This window comes from Oryx dammah, unplaced genomic scaffold, assembly GCF_014754425.2.
Source record: "Oryx dammah isolate SB20612 unplaced genomic scaffold, SCBI_Odam_1.1 HiC_scaffold_13, whole genome shotgun sequence".
Lineage (NCBI taxonomy): Eukaryota > Metazoa > Chordata > Mammalia > Artiodactyla > Bovidae > Oryx > Oryx dammah.
The window spans coordinates 1,903,949-1,921,452 of NW_024070197.1; the positions used below are offsets into that span (position 1 = coordinate 1,903,949).

The 17,504-nt window shown below is 48.6% G+C and overlaps 2 protein-coding genes across 2 annotated transcripts in view; both read left to right on the forward strand.

Annotated features, from left to right (window-relative positions):
• Positions 1–8,068, forward strand: part of LOC120873013 (zinc finger protein 470-like) — a 45,385-nt gene extending 37,317 nt beyond the window's left edge. Inside the window, exon 7 of the mRNA XM_040253767.1 lies at positions 7,986–8,068. The gene's annotated coding sequence lies outside the window, so the exon portion shown is untranslated. The remainder of the gene's footprint in view (positions 1–7,985) is intronic.
• Positions 7,718–14,580, forward strand: SMIM17 (small integral membrane protein 17). The gene is made up of 3 exons (XM_040251834.1): positions 7,718–8,244; positions 9,537–9,613; positions 11,722–14,580. The coding sequence occupies exons 1-3, from the start codon at positions 8,082–8,084 to the stop codon at positions 11,830–11,832; spliced, it is 351 nt and encodes a 116-aa protein (XP_040107768.1). The 5' UTR covers positions 7,718–8,081; the 3' UTR covers positions 11,833–14,580.
• The last annotated feature ends 2,924 nt before the right edge of the window (positions 14,581–17,504 follow it).

A 17,504-nucleotide genomic window follows, 5' to 3' on the forward strand; every position in this document is an offset into this window, starting at 1 on the left:
ACACACACACACACCCCGACCATTCCCCATCTCATTTCCCTGCTGCCACACACACACACACCCACACACACACACCCACACCCCCCCCCCCCCCCCCCCCGACCATTCCCCATCTCATTTCCCTGCTGCCCCCAATCCAACGTAACCAACAACCTGAGTCCTGGCACATGTTTTCCTCTTTATACGTTTGTACGTTTCTCTATCACAGATGCTTTGAAAACTTTGGGTCAGTAATTCCAGTAAGTAATAGCCAGGTCCTGCTGTCCTAAGAACCAAAATGACTCTGCAGTTTCTTCCTTTGTTTTTCGCTCTTTTGCATTCATTCCATACTCCCCAGAGCCCAGAGAGCTTTGTTTCCAGGCACCAGCAGGGTCAGGAGGATGGGTACTTTGAAAAGTGACAGAGGAGGAGGGAGGGAGGAGGAGGAGAGAATCTCCATCTTGTTTGCCTAGAGGTTCAGTACCACGGACAGCGCACGCGCAGCGGGTTCAGCACCACGGATAGACCCATCTGAAGGGTTTCAGCACCACGGACAGAGCAGGAAACCTATTTTCCACTATTGGCCTCTGCGGGATGCAGAACTTCTGGTGGTTCAGCCATAAAGAATCCGCCTGCATTCCAAGAGACCAGGGTTCGATCCCTGGGTCGGTAAGATCCCCTGGAGAAGGAAATGGCAACCTACTCCAGTGTTCTTGGAATTCCAAGAATTCCATGGATAGAAGAGCCTGGTGGGCTGCAGTCTATGGGGTTGCAGAATTGGAGATGACTTAGCGACTGAACCAGCACCACCTGCTGGATGCATGTCCTTTTTGAGCAGAGTTTGGAGCCCGCACCCAACCCTCATCCACAGGGTCCTTGAATGCTGATATCTGAGGAATCCAGTCTCTCCTGGTGCTGATCTCAGAAACTCGGGCATTGAACATTTAACATGCACCAAACGGAATTCGGATTTTCTCCACACACACACACAAAAACGTGATCCTACTTAGTGCACCACAGGGCACTCAACTGGCCAGGTTCAAAGCTCAAAAGTCTTTCCTCTCCTCTCATTCCTCCCGTGCTTGAGGACTCAGCTTCAACTCTAAACTATTCACTGAATCTGTCTACTGTTTTCCACATACACTGTCACCACCTCACTCCTTCGTTTCTCGCCTGGTTCATTGCAGCAACTTAACTGACCCTCCGACTGTGCCTGTGATGATGAAGACCAGTGAGCGCTCAGTCGTGTCCAACTCTTCGTGCCCCCACGGACTGTAGCCCACCAGGCTCCTCTGTCTGTGGGATTCTCCAGGCAAGAATACTGGAGTGGGTTGTCATTGCCTCCTCCAGGGGATTTCCCTATCCAGGGATGGAACCCACGTCTCTTACTGGCAGCTGGGTTCTTTACTGCTGCGCCACCTTGGGAAGTCACCAAACCTATAGCCCCTTCTATATCACTTCTTGTATAATTTAGTGATGTTTTGACATTTTAAATCGTATTATATCACACCCTTCCATGGATTCCCAGCACACCTGCAATAACATTCAAAGACGTTACTGTGGCTTTCAAAACCCCGGATGCCTCTCTGACATTATCCCCTGTCACTCTCTCCCTTGCCTGGCCACTCTGCTCACATTGGCCTCCTGTTGTCCCTCTGGACCTTTGTGCATGCTGTTCTCCCTGCCACAGATTCTGCATAACTGGCTCCTCGCCACCTTTCAGGAACAAGCTCAAAATGCTGCCGCCGCCGCTTAAAAAAGATCACCTCCCGGGCTTCTCTAGTGATCCAGTGGTTACGATTCCACACGTCCACTGCAGGGGGCGCAGGTTTGATCCCTGGTCAGAAAGCTAAGATCCCCGTGCCTTGAAGTGTGGCCAAAAAAGCAACTCCCATCTAAAGTGGCCTCACCATTACTATCACATCAATTACATCGCATACTTCATAGAACTAGCACAAACTATATTTTGTATTTTTTTATTTATTTGCCTCTTGTCTAACATCATTACTAGCATGTAGACTTTATTAAGCCATATATCTTGACTGGCCTGGTCACCCAAAACAAGCATGAAGCACATAGCAGCTGTTTCATGATTATTTGTCGAATGAATGAGTTTTCAGCTAGTCATGGAGCCCTGAAGAGATGTCAACAACACTCGACTTCTGCCAGAACGGTGGTCATATGTGCTGGCCCAAGTTGTTTTTGTTTTTAGTTGGTTTGGCTGTGCTGGGTCTTCACTCCTGCACGGGTTTTCTCTCACTGTGGCAAGCAGGGGCTCTTCCAAGAGTTTGTACGTCACAACAAGACCTGGTGCAGCCAAATAAGTAAAGGATTTTTTTAAAAAAGAAAATAAGACTCTAAAGGAAGGCTGTTTCCACCCTCCCCCAACTATGACTTTGTCGAAAATGTTAAGTTTTGATACAGCCTCCAGGAGAGCGAGTTGGCAGAGTTCGTTGTATTGTATTATTGATAATAGCAGCTAACAGCTAAGAGGGGCTTCCCTGGTGTCTCAGTGGTAAGAATACGCTTGCCAGTGCAGGAGACTAGGGTTCGATCCCTGAGTTGGGAAGATCCCCTGACGAAAGAAACGGTAACCCACTCCATTATTCCTTCCTGGGAAACCCCATGGACAGAGAAGCCTGGTGGGCCACAGTCCACGGGGTTACAAGGAGTCAGACATGACTGAGCAACTTAGCAACCACAGCTAATAGCTGTTAAGTGGAGTATATACATTCTTTACGTTTTACCTTCAGAGCAGTGCTGGCAGGTGGTAAGCGTAATTTTCCCCACTTAACAGAATGGGAAACTGAGGCACTAAAGTGACAAGTGACACACCCAAGGACAAGCTGGTGGCAAAGGCAGTCTCTGACGGGAGGCGGTCTGGCCTCAGAGTCCCTGCACTGTCACACCCCTGCCCCATCTCCTCCCGCCTGCCCCCACCCCAGGTGCTGGTTGTAGACTAGGAACCACCAAGAGGCCTGGGAAGTCGCTGGTCTCGGTGGGCGTCCGCACCCGGGGACGTGCCCGTCCGGCCGGGGCTGGAAGGCTCGTTCCACTCTGGCCCCGGCTCACCGCGTGCGCAGCCCCACAGTCACACTGCTGACACGTGGTCACCGTCGCCCCTCCGCTCTCCTCGCCTGTCCCTGCAGGCGCTGGTTCCCCGGAAGGTGGGGGCCGGAGGGGAGAAGGCCGCTCGCTCTTTTCAACTTCCCCACCTCCCGCCCGCAGCCTCCGCGTCTGCGCAGCCGCGGTCCCTGCGGCGCCAGCTCTGCGGCTCTGGACAGGGTGTGTTTGGGGAGGGTGAGTCCTCCGAGGGACCCCGCGGGCAGGAGCGGGGCAGGGAAAAGGGGCTGGGGGCTCGGATGGCGGGCCGGGGACGCGCGCGTGTGAACGTGGATGCGTGCGAGTGGGAATGCGCACGGAGTGAGGAAGAAAAGGCGCCCCAGGGGGTGTGGGTCTGGTGGGGGGTAGTGTCCAGGTCCCGCGAGTGGCAATGGGCTGGGCTGGGGCTGCGGTTCGCCCGGTTTCTCCGTCCCGCCCTGTCTGCCCGCCTCCTGCGGGTCGCACGGGGTTTTTAGCCTCTTTGCGAGGAACCAGGAACCGCCCTGCCTGCCTGGCGCGTCAGCTGCGTGCGTGGGTGCTCGGGTCTGGCGGGGGTCAGGTGTCTGAGCTCGCGGGACCCGCGTGTTAACCGCGTCGTACCTGTGTGCCCGCGCGTGCGCCCCCGAGCATGTGTGCGGCGTGTGTCCGCCTGGGCACGTGTGTGCCACCTGCACGGGCGAGGAGCGCGCGCGCTGGAGTTGGTCGAGTTTAGGGCCCCTGCCTGGCCCCGGTTAGCTGCGTGGCTTAGTTCAAGGGCCTTCCCAGTCTGTAACACACAGACCTGTGACAGTAGCTGCCGCGGAGAGTGGCCGGCGACGAGGATGAGGTTATGGGAAGACGCCGAGTTCTCCGCAGTGCCTGACCCCGGGGTGCGCCAGGGGCGGCGGCTGCAGTGTAACTTTACTGTGGTGGAGGTGGTGGTTACTGCGTTCCGTCCTCCTCCTCCTCTTTTCAGACATCCGTAGTTTATTGTTTGTTTAGTCCAAACACATTCAAATGGAAATCAATACTTTCCACCTGAAACAAACTAGATACTACCTAGTATATAATGCTTAACACGTTGCAGCAATAAAGATGACAATCTATTGTCTTACACACCTGCTAAAGCCGGTAGATAATAAAGATGACAGTCTGTCTATTGTCCTATACACCTGCTAAAGCCGGTAGGAGAGCCAGTTTGGTTGCAATAGTGTCGTGGCCCGTCCCTCTCGGAGGATGGCCCGTTACTATGATAATATGATAAGATAATAGTTGAGGCTCTTAGGTGTGAACTCTCACACACACCCCTGTCACACCCGCAGATTTCTCTCTGTCCTGTGCCCCTCCTCCGTCCTCCATGACTTGGGTCGGGGGACTCTTGTCTCCTCCATCCCCCGCCCTCTCACCTGCATTCTCGCCACTTCCCCGGCCTTCTTACCCCTCAGCTAAAACACACGGTTCACTACTTGATAGGTGATCATTTACCACAAGAGGCTAAAGCCGGCTTTATGTTCTTCTTCTAGGACGTTGCATGTATTAACCACCTTGCATAATGTAACCCACTGAGTATACTCCTGAATAAGCATTTAGAAAAAGAGTACAGGGACTTCCTGGTGGCTCAGTGGTTAAGACACCATGTTCCCAATACAGAGGGCACAGGTGCGATCCCTGATGCAGGAACTAAGATCCTGCATGCAGTTCAGCAGATAATAGAAACAGACTGAGTGTAAGAAAATAAATCGAGAGCCCCCTTCCTCCTTCTGTCTTTTACTCTGACTCTTCTGAAAGTGAAAATGAAATACAGGTCCAGGAAATTCTCTGTTGTAAGGAAAGCACGAGGAGGTCTCAGCGGAGGCGTGTGGACGAGAGGAAACGGAGCAGTGGAGTTGCGGCAAAGGCGCGCCAGGGCTCGTGGACAAGCCGCCGGTCCACCCACCCGCTGGTTACCCGTGAAGACGCGGCCCAGTGGCCCCTGCCGGGAGCCAGTGTGAGGAATCCCACCCGTGACAAGGTCATGAGGGAGGAAGCTGACTTACGCAAGGCCGTGGTCAGACTTCAGGAGTTCCCCCTGGCATTTCCTGAGCATCCACCCCCCCAAAAAATAAAAATCTGCCGGCTTTTGTACTCTGCTTTTCCACTTTTCTGATATTCTCTGGAAAAAAGTCAACTCAGGGCTTTAGTCTTCTGCATTTGAAAGGGATGTTTCAGTTAACCCCCTCTGATTGCTCTCTAGCTTGCCTAACAGGTTCCCTGGACCTCTTACAGCTTGTGAATTGCTTGCAGCCCCCAACCGCGAGAGGCACAAAGCTTAAAAGCATCTTAAAGATACAGAGCCTTTTCTAAAGAGTTTAAAATTATATTGGTGACGGGATTTCACTGTTGACTCAATGATTGCTGCCAGGCCTCCATATTCTTTATCTTTTAGGCACCTGGGAGGATGTTAATCAATGTAAACGGGATATAGAAAAAGATATATAGTAGTTCTGATGTTAGCAACACTAGACTTTTGAGTTAATTACTTCTCTTTGTTATATATCACTGCACTCCTCTTGTGTCCTTGCTATGTAAGAATGTAACTTTATTTAGTACTTTCTGAGAGTGGCACCAAACCTTGGGAAGATCAACACAAATAAGTCTTCTGGTTGATAAACCCTTATCAGAAAAAAGGCTGTAAAATGTTAATTGGCCCCTTTTGGCCAGAAGATGATGTAAATCACCTAAGACTTGTGTATACAATTAGGTATGCAGAGAGAAAAGCCTGGTTTTGATAAGAGTCTGGGCTGCTAACACTGCATAATTTTGTATTACCCATTGATGTCTACGTACAATCTAAAAGGTATATAAGGCCTTCTAAACAATAGGAGCCGGAGCCAGTCGCTGGATTGGTTTCCCCCGTGTCTCTCTCTCTTTTTCCCTCCCTCTCCTCTTTGCTTTAATTTCAGGCTGAATTTCCATCTGGGGCGCAGAGCCTCGCCAAGTCTACTTACTTGCCCTGGCTGTTAAGACCCGCGCGAAAGGGAGCCTAAGGCGAGGCACCCTTAGATATTCAAGCGAGCGCCGTGGCCCAACGTAGATGGTGCAAATTCCTTGTCTGGAATTTTATTGGTCTTCCCCGTAATCCAAGCTATTCAGCCCTCTTCCTCCACTTAATCTTCCTGCTGCACTATTTCTTCCTAATCTAATCTTGTATTAATAAGTAAATAAGTCTTTCCTCGCCGACTCCGTCCACCCTTCGAATTCCCTGGATCCACCGGGGCTGGACCCCGGCAGCCCCCATCTTTTGATTTCTTGAGGAAACACTGGAAATCTGTATCTTCAGTTGACGTCGTCTGCATTTTAACATGCCAATGATTATTTCAAACGCTTGAAAGGAAGATGTCGTGTAAGCCAACCGCACAGGTGGTGGGGCCAGGTTAGACCCTGGAGCTGCCCGTTTGCAACTGTGTTGTGGGCTGGGGCGTGTGGAGGGGGTGCGGAGAGGAGGCTGTGAGCACAGACGACGTTTCCCAAGAAAACAAAAGCAAAAACTAGCCTTGGTGGGAAAGTATCGAGACAGCCCCAGTAGGGAGTAGCGTTTATTGCTTTGGGATGTTTAATGTTTATTTCATCTTGGGGTGCAGCTGGTTCGCGGTGTCCTGTTCGTCGCCGGTCTTCAGGGAAGTGAGTCAGTTACACTTGCGCTTGCGTCTGCCCTTTTCCTGAGCTTGTCGCAGAACACTGAGTCGAGTTCCCTGTGCTGTTCGGTAGGTCCTTGCTGACACTGTATTTTGGCTTTGGTATGAGCTGTAATTAACCGTGTGTTTTAGCTGAAGGGTGAGAAGGCATGGAAAGTGGAGAGAATGCAGGTGAGGGGGCGGGGGGTGGAGGAGACAAGAAAAAAAAATCTAGTTTAAAAGGAAATCTTCTTTCATACTCTCATTTTATATCTTGCCAACTTGAAATTCAGGAGGCTGTCCCTTGTCAGGTTGACAGGATATAAATGAGAGTGGTAAAGAACATATCATTCTAAAGTGTTTGTCCGTTTGTTTCTGGCTATGCCAGGCCTTGGTTGCAGCGCTCAGGGTTTGCGCCTGCGGCATCTGTAGCTGTGGCACGCGGGTCAGCTCCCTGACCAGGGATGGGACCCGGGCTCCCTGTGTTCGGTCCTTGGAATCTTAGCCACTGGACCACACAGAAGTCTCTAAATTAGATTTTTTAATCCTTGTCTGTCAGATACTCCTCCTCCTCCTTCTTAATGATCACAGAGGAGAAAGTCATGGCTGCAGGGGGCTCGAGGGAAGACTGGCGTCCTTCTTTTTGCAGCCAGAGAGGTTACAGGGGGTGGGGTACTCTCTTTTCCTAAAAGCTTCTGGGTCTGTGCTTTGGTTGTGGAGTGTGTGTGTGGAGTGTTTGTGTGTGTTTGTGTGCACACTTGCCTGAACCACCCTCTGGCCATCCTCTCTAAACTCCGTCTTCCCTTTCCTGTTTTACTTGTCTCTAGAGTATTTATCATCATTTGACATGTTGTCTGTCTGCCCCACTTCCCGCCACTAGAGAGCAAGTCCCAAGAGGGAAACTCTGTTCCGCTCAGTGCTGTGTCTCGGGGGTTGCTCTTCAGGCACTCAGTCGTATCTGACTCTTTGTGACCCCGTGGACTGCAGGCCACCAATCTCCCCTGTCCTTCACTATCTTAGGAGTTTGCTGAGATTCATGTCCACTAGCCACTGATGCTATCTAACCTTCTCACCCTGTTTCTCTGGCGCCCAGGAATCGTCCTGGCTCAGGGCTGGCTCTGATCTCCTCACCCCGTTTCTCTGGCGCCCAGGAATCGTCCTGGCTCAGGGCTGGCTCTGATCTCCTCACCCCGTTTCTCTGGCGCCCAGGAATCGTCCTGGCTCAGGGCTGGCTCTCTGTAAATATTTGCTGAGTGGCTGAATGTCTGTCAGTCCTCAGGTCCCACCTCCTGTTCCCTGGGGAGCTCAGCGGGACCCTGGAACGGGCAGGAGAAGTAGCCTGTCTTTCAAGTTCCACGTTCTGAAGAGATGCAGTCTCTCCAACCTGAGCAGATTCGGGGGCTGCTGGAGCCCGAGAGGGCGAAGACGCTGCTGCCTCGGGAGAACAAGGCCTGGGAGAAGCGTGCCGCCTTCGCCAAGGACTGGGTGGCCGTGGAGGTTGGGGCCCCCGGCTACGGCAGCGACGAGAGAGGTGAGGGCCGGGCTCCTGTGGGAGGCGGGGGCGGCCGAGCCCATGGCAGAGCCTGGGGAAAGGGGACTTCGTCCTGCTGCATGGAGCCTCGTGTCAGTCAGCTTTCTGCGGTGTAATAAGTCAGCCCAAAACTGAGTGGCTTAAAGCCAGTCTATCTGTCGATGATTCTGCGGGTTGGCAATGCATGTGGCCTCAGGGGATAGTCCTGCTGCCCTTGCCTGTGTTTGCTCCCACTGTGCAGCCCCAGTGGATCGAAAAGCAGCTGGTTCATGTGAGACGGCCTTGCTGGGGTGTCTGGATGGTCGGGTGGTGCTGACTTATGGCCATGGGTCTCCAGCAGGCTTGTCCAGGCTATTTCTCATTGGGGTGGTTGAAGGGTTCTTAGGACAAACAAGATGTGGAAGACCCCAGGTCACAGGCACTTTTTCAGCCTCTCCTGGCAACCTAGCAGCTCTTGGGTGTACACAGAGTGGTGTCATTTGCTGAGATGGGGACAACCCATATGGCACCCCCATAGCAGAATGACGGCTGAACCGTCTACCAGGGAAGGGTTCTTCCTTCTTCCCCAGGAGATAAGCAGGCCTGCGACCAAGGTGTGGGGAACAGAAACATCACTTCCAGCAGCGAGGAGGAGGTCTGGGGCTCCTGGCAGGACCTGGGTGCGAAAGAGTGGGAAATACCCATCTCTGGTCCCACCCCTGGTTCTCCCCAGTTGAGCTTCGAATATAGGGAGATTGCTCATATTCTGTGTGTGTGACTGGTGGCTGGAAGCTGGGGAAGCCTCCATCCTCCTGGCTTAACTCTGTGGCTTTTCTTCTGCTCCCTCACTCAGTTTTTGCCAGAGGGCTGTAGAAAAGGAACTACTGTACCCATTTACCAGGCGGTGGAATAGAGGCCCAGGTGGTGAGTCACATCAGGTGACTCCGGTTAAGTCTCCTGGGTAGTTAGTGGCAGAAATGGGATCAGAACTCAGGTCTCCTCTTCTCTCCACCCCACCTGAACCATGTACATGCACTGTGCGTCTGTGTGTCTGTGTGTGCGTGTATGTGGTGTGTGTGACTGTGTGTGTGTGTGTCTCTGTGTGTGTGTCTGACTGTGTGTGTGTGTCTGTGTGTGTGTGGTGTATGTGGTGTGCGTATCTGTGTCTGTGTGTGTGTGACTGTGTGTGTGTTTGTGTGTGTGTCAGGATTTCAGCAGGAAAGGTGCAGTGGGTGGGAAGAAAGCAGCATCCATCCAGCTGGCCTTCTCGCTCACTCATGACTCCTTTCTCCTCCATTTCCACCCTCGCCCAGACCTACCTTCTCCCGAGACCGTGGTTCCCCAGGAGTGGAGCTCGGTGGAGGAAGACGATGAGTCTGAGGACACCCAGGTGAGCTGGGGATTCCTTCCTCTTTTGATGAGACCCCTCTCTGCAGTTCTCAGTGGACTGTCACACTCCCTTCCTCAGCCTGGAATTTCCTGGCCCCACAAAAGTCTGTCTGGGGTTGTGAGCCCCACGAGGTCTCTGGTAGGAAACAGGACATGTTCCATAGTCGTCAGACGCGGAGTGGAGGGTATCAGGTGGTCGGTGTGGCTCCATCCAAGTATACCCTCCAACTCTGCACTCATAAATGCTTCATGAATTAACCACTCATTCATCTGTCCTCTCATTTATTCACCCAAGCTTTCATCTGCCTACTCATCCATATACCCATTTCACCCATCCATCCATCACCCGTCCATCCAGCCATCCACCCATCATCATCCATCCATCACCCATTCATCCATCATCCATCCACCCATCACCCATTCATCCATCCAACCATCCATTATCCACCCATCCATCATCCATCCATCCATCACCCATTCATCCATCCATCCATCCATTATCCACCATCCGTCACCCATTCATCCATCATCCATCCACCCATCACCCATTCATCCATCCACCCGTCCATCATCCATCCATCATCCATCCATCACCCATTCATCCATCCAACCATCCATTATCCACCCATCCATCCATCATGCACCCGTGCATCCATCTGAGTCATCCATCCACTTCTGTATCCGTCCACCGACTCTCCCATCCACTCACCCTTCTACCAGTCCACTCATCCATCTGCCCATTGAGCACTCCATCCATCTGTCCGCTGATTCACCCACCCAGCCTGCTTCTTCACACACACAGTCCATCAGTCCATGATGCAGTTATCTGTGTGCCCACTCGTCCTCATCATCCATATGGACTCACTCCATCCATTCAACCCACCCACTCACCCATCCTTCTCTCCGCACATCTGTCTACTCACCCATCCACCCATCTACTACTTGGTGACTGTTGGAAGGATGTGCCTTCTTTCATCCACCCCTTTGCCTACTCATCCATCCATCCCTCCATCCACTAGTTACTTACTGTGCTTTAATCCAAGTACTCTGAGTAAAACCAAAAAGAGTGATTGAGCACATTCCTTTCATCGGAAGACCTAATGTTTTCTTTGTGGGGGCATAAGGCATCAATATGTGAACTAGTAACAGTGGTTCTTTTATTTACATATTTATTTTATGTATTAGAAAGGAAGCATATAATCACTCTTGGCAACATGTGAGAGTCCCATCTGCCAATCAGATATCAGAAATCCAACTTGGACTGGCTCAAGCCAGAAAAAGGCTTTGTTGACACAAGGTGGGAGGAGGCAAGCTGGACAACCAACCTTGATAGTATAGAAATAAGTGCTGGCTCCCAGCGGGATGGCTCAGGGGAAGAAGAAAGTAATTCTGTGGGCCAGGAGGTTTATCCTTTCTTAAAAATATTTATTTAGTTAGTCATGCCAGGTCTTAGCTGCGGCACGTGGGATCTAGTTCCTTGACCAGGGATTGAACCGGGGCCCCCAGCATTGGGAGCTCAGAATCTTACACACTGACACCAGTGAAGTCCCAGAAAGTTTATTCTTGAATATCCAAGAGAGGAAGAGACACCACACCTATGATTTTATTTTATTTCTGGTTTTTTTTTTTTTTTCAAGCTTTAAGCTTTTTATTTTGTACTAAAGTATAGCTGATCAACAACGTTGTGGTGGTTTCAGGTGAACAGCAAAGGGACTCAACCCTACATATCCATTCTGCCCCAAGCTCCCCTCCCAACCAGGTGTTTGCAGTTTTTAATTAAAACGGCTCTACAGCTGACAGGTTATTTCTTTTTCTTTTTTAAAATTTTGTTTATTTATTTGGCTGCACTGGGTCTTAGTTGAGGCATGTGGGATCTTTAGTTGCATGTGTGAATTCTTGGTTGCTTCTTAGTTGTGGCGTGTGGGATCCAGTGCCCTGACCAGGGGTCAGGCCTCAGCCTCCTTCATTGCGAGCATGGAGTGTTAACCACCAGGGCGATCCCTGATAACACTGTTTCATTCCCAGTTCTGTAATCCCACTTTTTTACAAGTGACAATGGTGGCTCCCTGCCCCGCTGATATTTATACTTTTTCTTTGTTTCTGTTTCAGGGCTTTGTGGAGTGGTCCAAAGCTCCACAGCAAACGACCATAGTCTTGGTGGTGTGTGTGATCTTTCTGTTTCTGGTTTTAACTGGGATGCCCATGATGTTTCACATTTAACTATAAAGGTGGCTCTTGTTTTGAAATAGATGCCTTGTGTCATGTTAAGGAAGAGCCCTGGTTTAAAAAATCAGAAATAGGTCTTGAATGTTATCAAATGCCTTTTACACACCCATTGAGATGACTTTTATGTTTCACCTTTTCATGTGCCGTTTCTGCATTACTGTATTTCACTGAACTTAAGACATCTTCGATTGTAAGTGCGTATTATTTTGTGTAGTCTTGAGAAACAGAATGCTGCTTAAATGCAAGATGTCGCCAAGTGGAAGATGCAGCGTGACTTCAGAGAAGGTGAACACGTGTGCAACATTCGAGCAATGAAATTGAGTCAATTTCTCAGTTACAGATCACCTTTGCATTCTTAGGATGGTGGCACACCTGGCTTTTCAGATCCTGAATTCCGTTCCTTGATATTTTATGTAGGATTCTTGCCTCTATCTTCTTACATAAGATTGGTGCTATCTTTGTTTCGTTTTGGTATTGTGGCTAAGCTTGCATCATAGAAGGACTTGAGTAACGTTTGACCTTCTGCTGTGCTTTTGAATACTTGATCTGTAATTTAGGCTGTGCTCAGTCCTGTCTGACTCTTTGTGACCCCCATGGACTGTAGCCACCAGGCTTCTCTGTCCATGGGATTTCCCAGGCAAGGTTACTGGAGTGCGTTTCCATTTCCTCCTCCAGGGGATCTTCCCAACTCAGGGATAGAATCTGGGTCTCCTGTGTTGGCAGGCAGATTTTTTACCATTGAGCCACCAGGGAAATCCTTTCTTGTAGCCTAAGTATCAATTCTTTGATATGCGGAAAGAACTCAGGAAAGGGATCAGGTCCTAGAGCTACCGAAGGGAGGTCTCCGTGTGTTCTTAGATGGCTTTTCCGTTTCTTCTCTTGTTTTCAGCTCGTTAATACTTTTTAACTCCATTAATTTTGATGATTTATAGTATTCTTTTGTTCCTTAGTCTATTCTTCATTCCACTGAATATTTTCTTGCAGATGATTAGCTTAATTATGAACAGTATTTTTTGGCTTGAACCAAAAGTTCATTTGGGTTCTTCTGTAAGATGGTAGAGAGAAACTGGAATGAATTTTTTTGGTCAGCCCCAATATAATTAAACAAAATCTTCTCTTTATTCTGTCCCCATTCTGCCTTTGATTTGTCAAAGTTTTATCTAGTTTATTATTTTTCTGAAGAACCAGCATTAGGATTTGTTTACGTCCATTAGTTCTCTAGTTTATAATTTTTTTTCCTTTAACATGTATTGGGTTTATTTTTTTGTTGTTTCTATTCCTTGTCTCAATTTTTAAGTTGACCTCTTAATTTATTTATATTCTTTTTATAAAACTATTTGCTGTAATAGTGCATTTAATAATATAAATGTTCTTCTGGTTATAGCCTTGGCCACAACTCAAAGATGGATAATTCGTGTTCTTGTTTATCTTGTTGTTGCCTAAGTATTTTATTGCAGGGTTTCTAAAGAGTGATTGGAAACTCAGCGACAAGGTCCATTTAAAAAGAGGTTTCTTCCCAGTTCACTGCGCTGTGAGCGGAGAGTGTGGGCCGTCACTCGTCTGCGTTCAGGGCCTTTCAGGATGCCTTTATCCTGGCCTAGAGCTTATCCAGTGTCTGTGTGTGTTTCATGGACACTTAAGATGAAAACATAGTTTCTGTCTGTAGAATTCAAAACTACATGTCAGTTAATTAACTTCGTATTATCAATTACATTGTCCAGAATCACATGCTATTTTGTTTTGTCCAAACCTACATGTCAAAAACCAATAAGGCTATGTAAAAATCTGTTGGTATTGATTACGTTTGTCAATCTATTTTTGTTAACATATACTTTGTGTATTTACCAGCTGTGTGATTTGGTGCATGTAACATATATAGCGTTGTTACGTCTTTGTCAACTAAGTAATACATGTACAACGCCCGGCACAATGCCAAGCATAGAGCAGGCACGCAGTAACTGCTGGTTAGAATCTGATTCTTAGTCCTTTGCCCAGTGGGAAATGGCTGTCTTTAGCTAATGTGACCCCTTGCCTTAAATCTCACCTTGTCTAACAGTGGTCGGTATTACCATCCTGCTGCTTAAACTCCCTGTGTGTGTGTGTTTGGACTCTCTGAGTCTTTGTGTTTTAATAGGACTTTGAGTGGCCTCTTTTGAGTTTGTTGGAGACATTAGGGCAGGTAAAGTGTCGGCTTCTCTCCCTCTCCACTCCTGTCTCCGGCTGATTGTGTCCAACAAGCCACAACTGGCCCTTAAAAGAAACACATGCCTCAGCTGTTCCATTCTTTGGGATTTTATTGGTTGCAGATGGGAGAGTCTCATTTCATATGAACTCAAGCCAAAAAGGGCTTCCCTCATAGCTCAGTGGGCAAAGAATCTGCCTGCAGTGCAGGGAACCCAGGTTCAATTCCTGGGTTGCAAAGATCCCCTGGAGAAGGAAATGGCAACCCACTCCAGTATTCTTGCCTTGGAGAATTCCATGGACAGAGGAGCCTGGCAGGCTACAGTCTATGGGTTGCAAAGAGTTGGACACGACTGAAGCAACTTAGCACATTTAGCAAGCTAAGAGATTCATTATAGATTCACTTTCACCAACGTTCAGGATGAAACTGGCTTCATTTAGAATTGGAACAAACTGTCGTGACTGAAAATGTAAATGAGGATATACAAGCTATATTAAACATGTTATTTGTAAAAGGTGTTGACCAGTGCAGAAAATAAAATGAAATATCTTTTTCAACAATTATATTCTTGGAGATGTTGGGAAAAGATTCCTGGGTCTTGAAAGATAATTACTAGAAATATGCAGGGAGGTAGTACATAGCACTATTTTTTTAATGTGTTAAGTATTCCTGGAAAAACGGGTCAAGTGGTACAGTGGTAAAGAACCGACCTGCCAACACAGGAGACGCAGATTTCATCCTTCGGTCGGGAAGATCCCCTGGAGAAGGAAATGGCAACCCGATATAGTATTCTTGCCTGGAGAATCCCATGGACAGAGGCGCCTGGCAGGCTACAGTCCCTGGGGTGGTCAAGAGTCAGATATGACTTAGCATGCACAAGCAAGTATTCCTGGAACAGAAGCAAAGAGTTGAAAGGGGAGACTTGTCCAGGTAAAAAATGGATTTATAAAGAAAAAAATTTAGAGCTGGTTTGTTGTTGTTGTTTTAGTCTCTAAGTCATGTCCAACTCTTTGCAACCCTGTGGACTGTAGCCCACCAGGCTTCTCTGTCCAAGGTATTTCTCAGGTAAGAATACTGGCGTGGGTTGCCATTTCCTCCTCTAGGGGATCTTCCTGACCCAGGGATGGAACCGGCATCTCCTGCATTGCAGGTGGATTCTTTACCACAGAGCCACCTGGGATAAACCATAGAGCAGTGGTTATTTATTTCAGCTCTGTCACGTGCCAGAACGCTCATCTCATGGATGATGGAGGTCCCCACCGGCACCCCAATGCTCCGTTCTTTACCCAAGAGCCAGGGAAATCCCATTAAACGTAATTAAGACTGTTCGTAATCCACCCACTTCAGGAAGTCAAAGGCAAAGTCCTCCCCCTGGCCATCCAGTCCCACACAGACTCGCCTGTGCCCTTCCCCACACTGCCGTGCCTCCCTTTTGTTCCCTGCCCTGCTCCAGCCACACTGGCCCGTGGCTGTTCCGACAAGCCCATCATGCCCGTCTCAGGACATGGGCACTGGCTCTGGAGCGGACCTCTGCCTGCAGTGTTCTTCCCCACAGACGCCCCCGTGGCTCCCTTGGGCCTTCAGGTAAGCCTTCATCAGGACGTGCTGTGCTATGGCCTGGGTGATGCCTTGAATACAGGCAAGACTCAGACACTGCGGTTCCTGACCCTGCAGGACACCAGCCGGCAGAGGGCTGTTCTCTCTGTGTGTTTATTTTCCGTTTTTGCTGTGCTGGGTCTTTGTGACTGTACAGCTTTCTCTAGCTGCAGTGAGCAGGGCCTCCTCTCCAGCTATGCTCAGGCTTCTCATTGCAGGGACTTCTCTGTTGTGGAGCACAGGCTCTAGGGGACTCGGCTTCAGTGGTCACAGCTCGTGGGCTAAGTGGTCGCAGCTCGTGGGCCGAGTGGTCGCGGCTCATGGGCTCCAGCGCACAGGCTCAGTTGTGGCGCACGGGCTTAGTTGCTCCGTGGCCTCTTTCCAGACTAGGGATCGAATCCGTGTCTCCTGCATTAGAAAGGCAGATTCTTTATCACTGGACCAGCAGGGAAGGTTTTTCTCTTATTCATTCATTCACCTGGCATTTCTTCACGACCTCTTGTATGCCAAGGCCTGTGCAGAAAATGACCGGACAGAAAAAAAAAGCAGACAGACTCTCTCCTCCCAGGCCCTCCCTGGTTTCTTCTGTAGGGGCTCAGAGAACTGAGAGGGCAGGTGGGCAGGGAGGTAGATGTGTCCCATGTAGTGACCATTTGCTCCTCTCTACAAGCTAATATGCCCACTTCACAGACAAGGCACAGTTCAGTTCAGTTCAGTTGCTCAGTCATGTCCGACTCTTTGCAACCCGTGGACTGCAGCACGCCAGGCTTCCCTGTCCATCACCAACTTCTGGAGCTTGCTCAAACTCATGTCCATTGCGTTGGTATTGCCATCCAACCATCTCATACTCTGTAATGCCATCCAACCATCTCATACTCTGTCATTCTCCCCCTGCCTGCAATCTTTCCCAGCATCAGGGTCTTTTCAAATGGGTCAGTTCTTTGCATCAGGTGGCCAAGGTGTTGGAGTTTCACCTTCAACATCAGTCTTTCTAATGAATATTCAGGACTGATCTCCTTTAGGATGGACTTGTTGGATTTCCTTGCAGTCCAAGGGACTCTCCAGAGTCTTCTCCAACACCACAGTTCAAAAGCATCAATACTTTGGTGCTCAGCTTTCTCTCTAGTCCAGCTCTCACATCCATACATGACTACTGGAAAAACCATAGCCTTGACTAGACAGACTTTTGTTGGCAAAGTAACGTCTCTGCTTTTTAATGTGCTGTCAATAGCACATTAAATAGCTTTTCTTCCAAGGAGCAAGCATCTTTTAATTTCATGGCTGCAGTCACCATCTGCAGTGATTTTGGCTTGACACATTAGTTTCTGATAAAATTAAATCACTTTTTCAACCTGTCTTGGTGGGAGAAGCAAGGAAATCTGAATATGGACTGGTCGGTGATATTAAGAAATTATTCATTTCATTGTGTGATAATTATATTGTGGTTGTATAGAAGATACTTTATTTTTCCTTCTGTTTAGTATATGTTCTGCTGAAGTGAGCACAAATTGTTTTTTCCTTAGAGATACAAGCTGAGGAAGTGAGAGCATGTCTGTAATTTACTTTAAAATTGACCTGGAAAATAGACATATAGACAGATTTTCACAACCTATTTTTACAGCAAATATATATTATAAAATATGGTGCATTTCCTTATTTTAAAAGTACAGGTATTATATTTTCTTGTTACCAAAGTTATTTTTAAAAAATATTGAATATGGGCATGTACTATACTTTATACCTTTCTATATGATTGAAAATGTCATAGCAATTTTTTTTTTTTAATGTGGACATTCTCTTTTATGTAGAGAGGTCCTAGTTGCCCTACAACACAGGTCAAATTTGGAAGAAAGGCTTCACTCACAACTGAGATGGAGAAGGCAATGGC

Excerpts from the sequence above, each read along its gene's own strand:
- SMIM17 (XM_040251834.1), top strand. The coding sequence starts at position 8,082 with ATGCAGTCTCTCCAACCTGAGCAGATTCGGGGGCTGCTGGAGCCCGAG. Across the intron at positions 8,245-9,536 it reads CTACGGCAGCGACGAGAGAG|ACCTACCTTCTCCCGAGACC; the intron begins GTGAGGGCCGGG and ends ACCCTCGCCCAG. Across the intron at positions 9,614-11,721 it reads ATGAGTCTGAGGACACCCAG|GGCTTTGTGGAGTGGTCCAA; the intron begins GTGAGCTGGGGA and ends TTTCTGTTTCAG.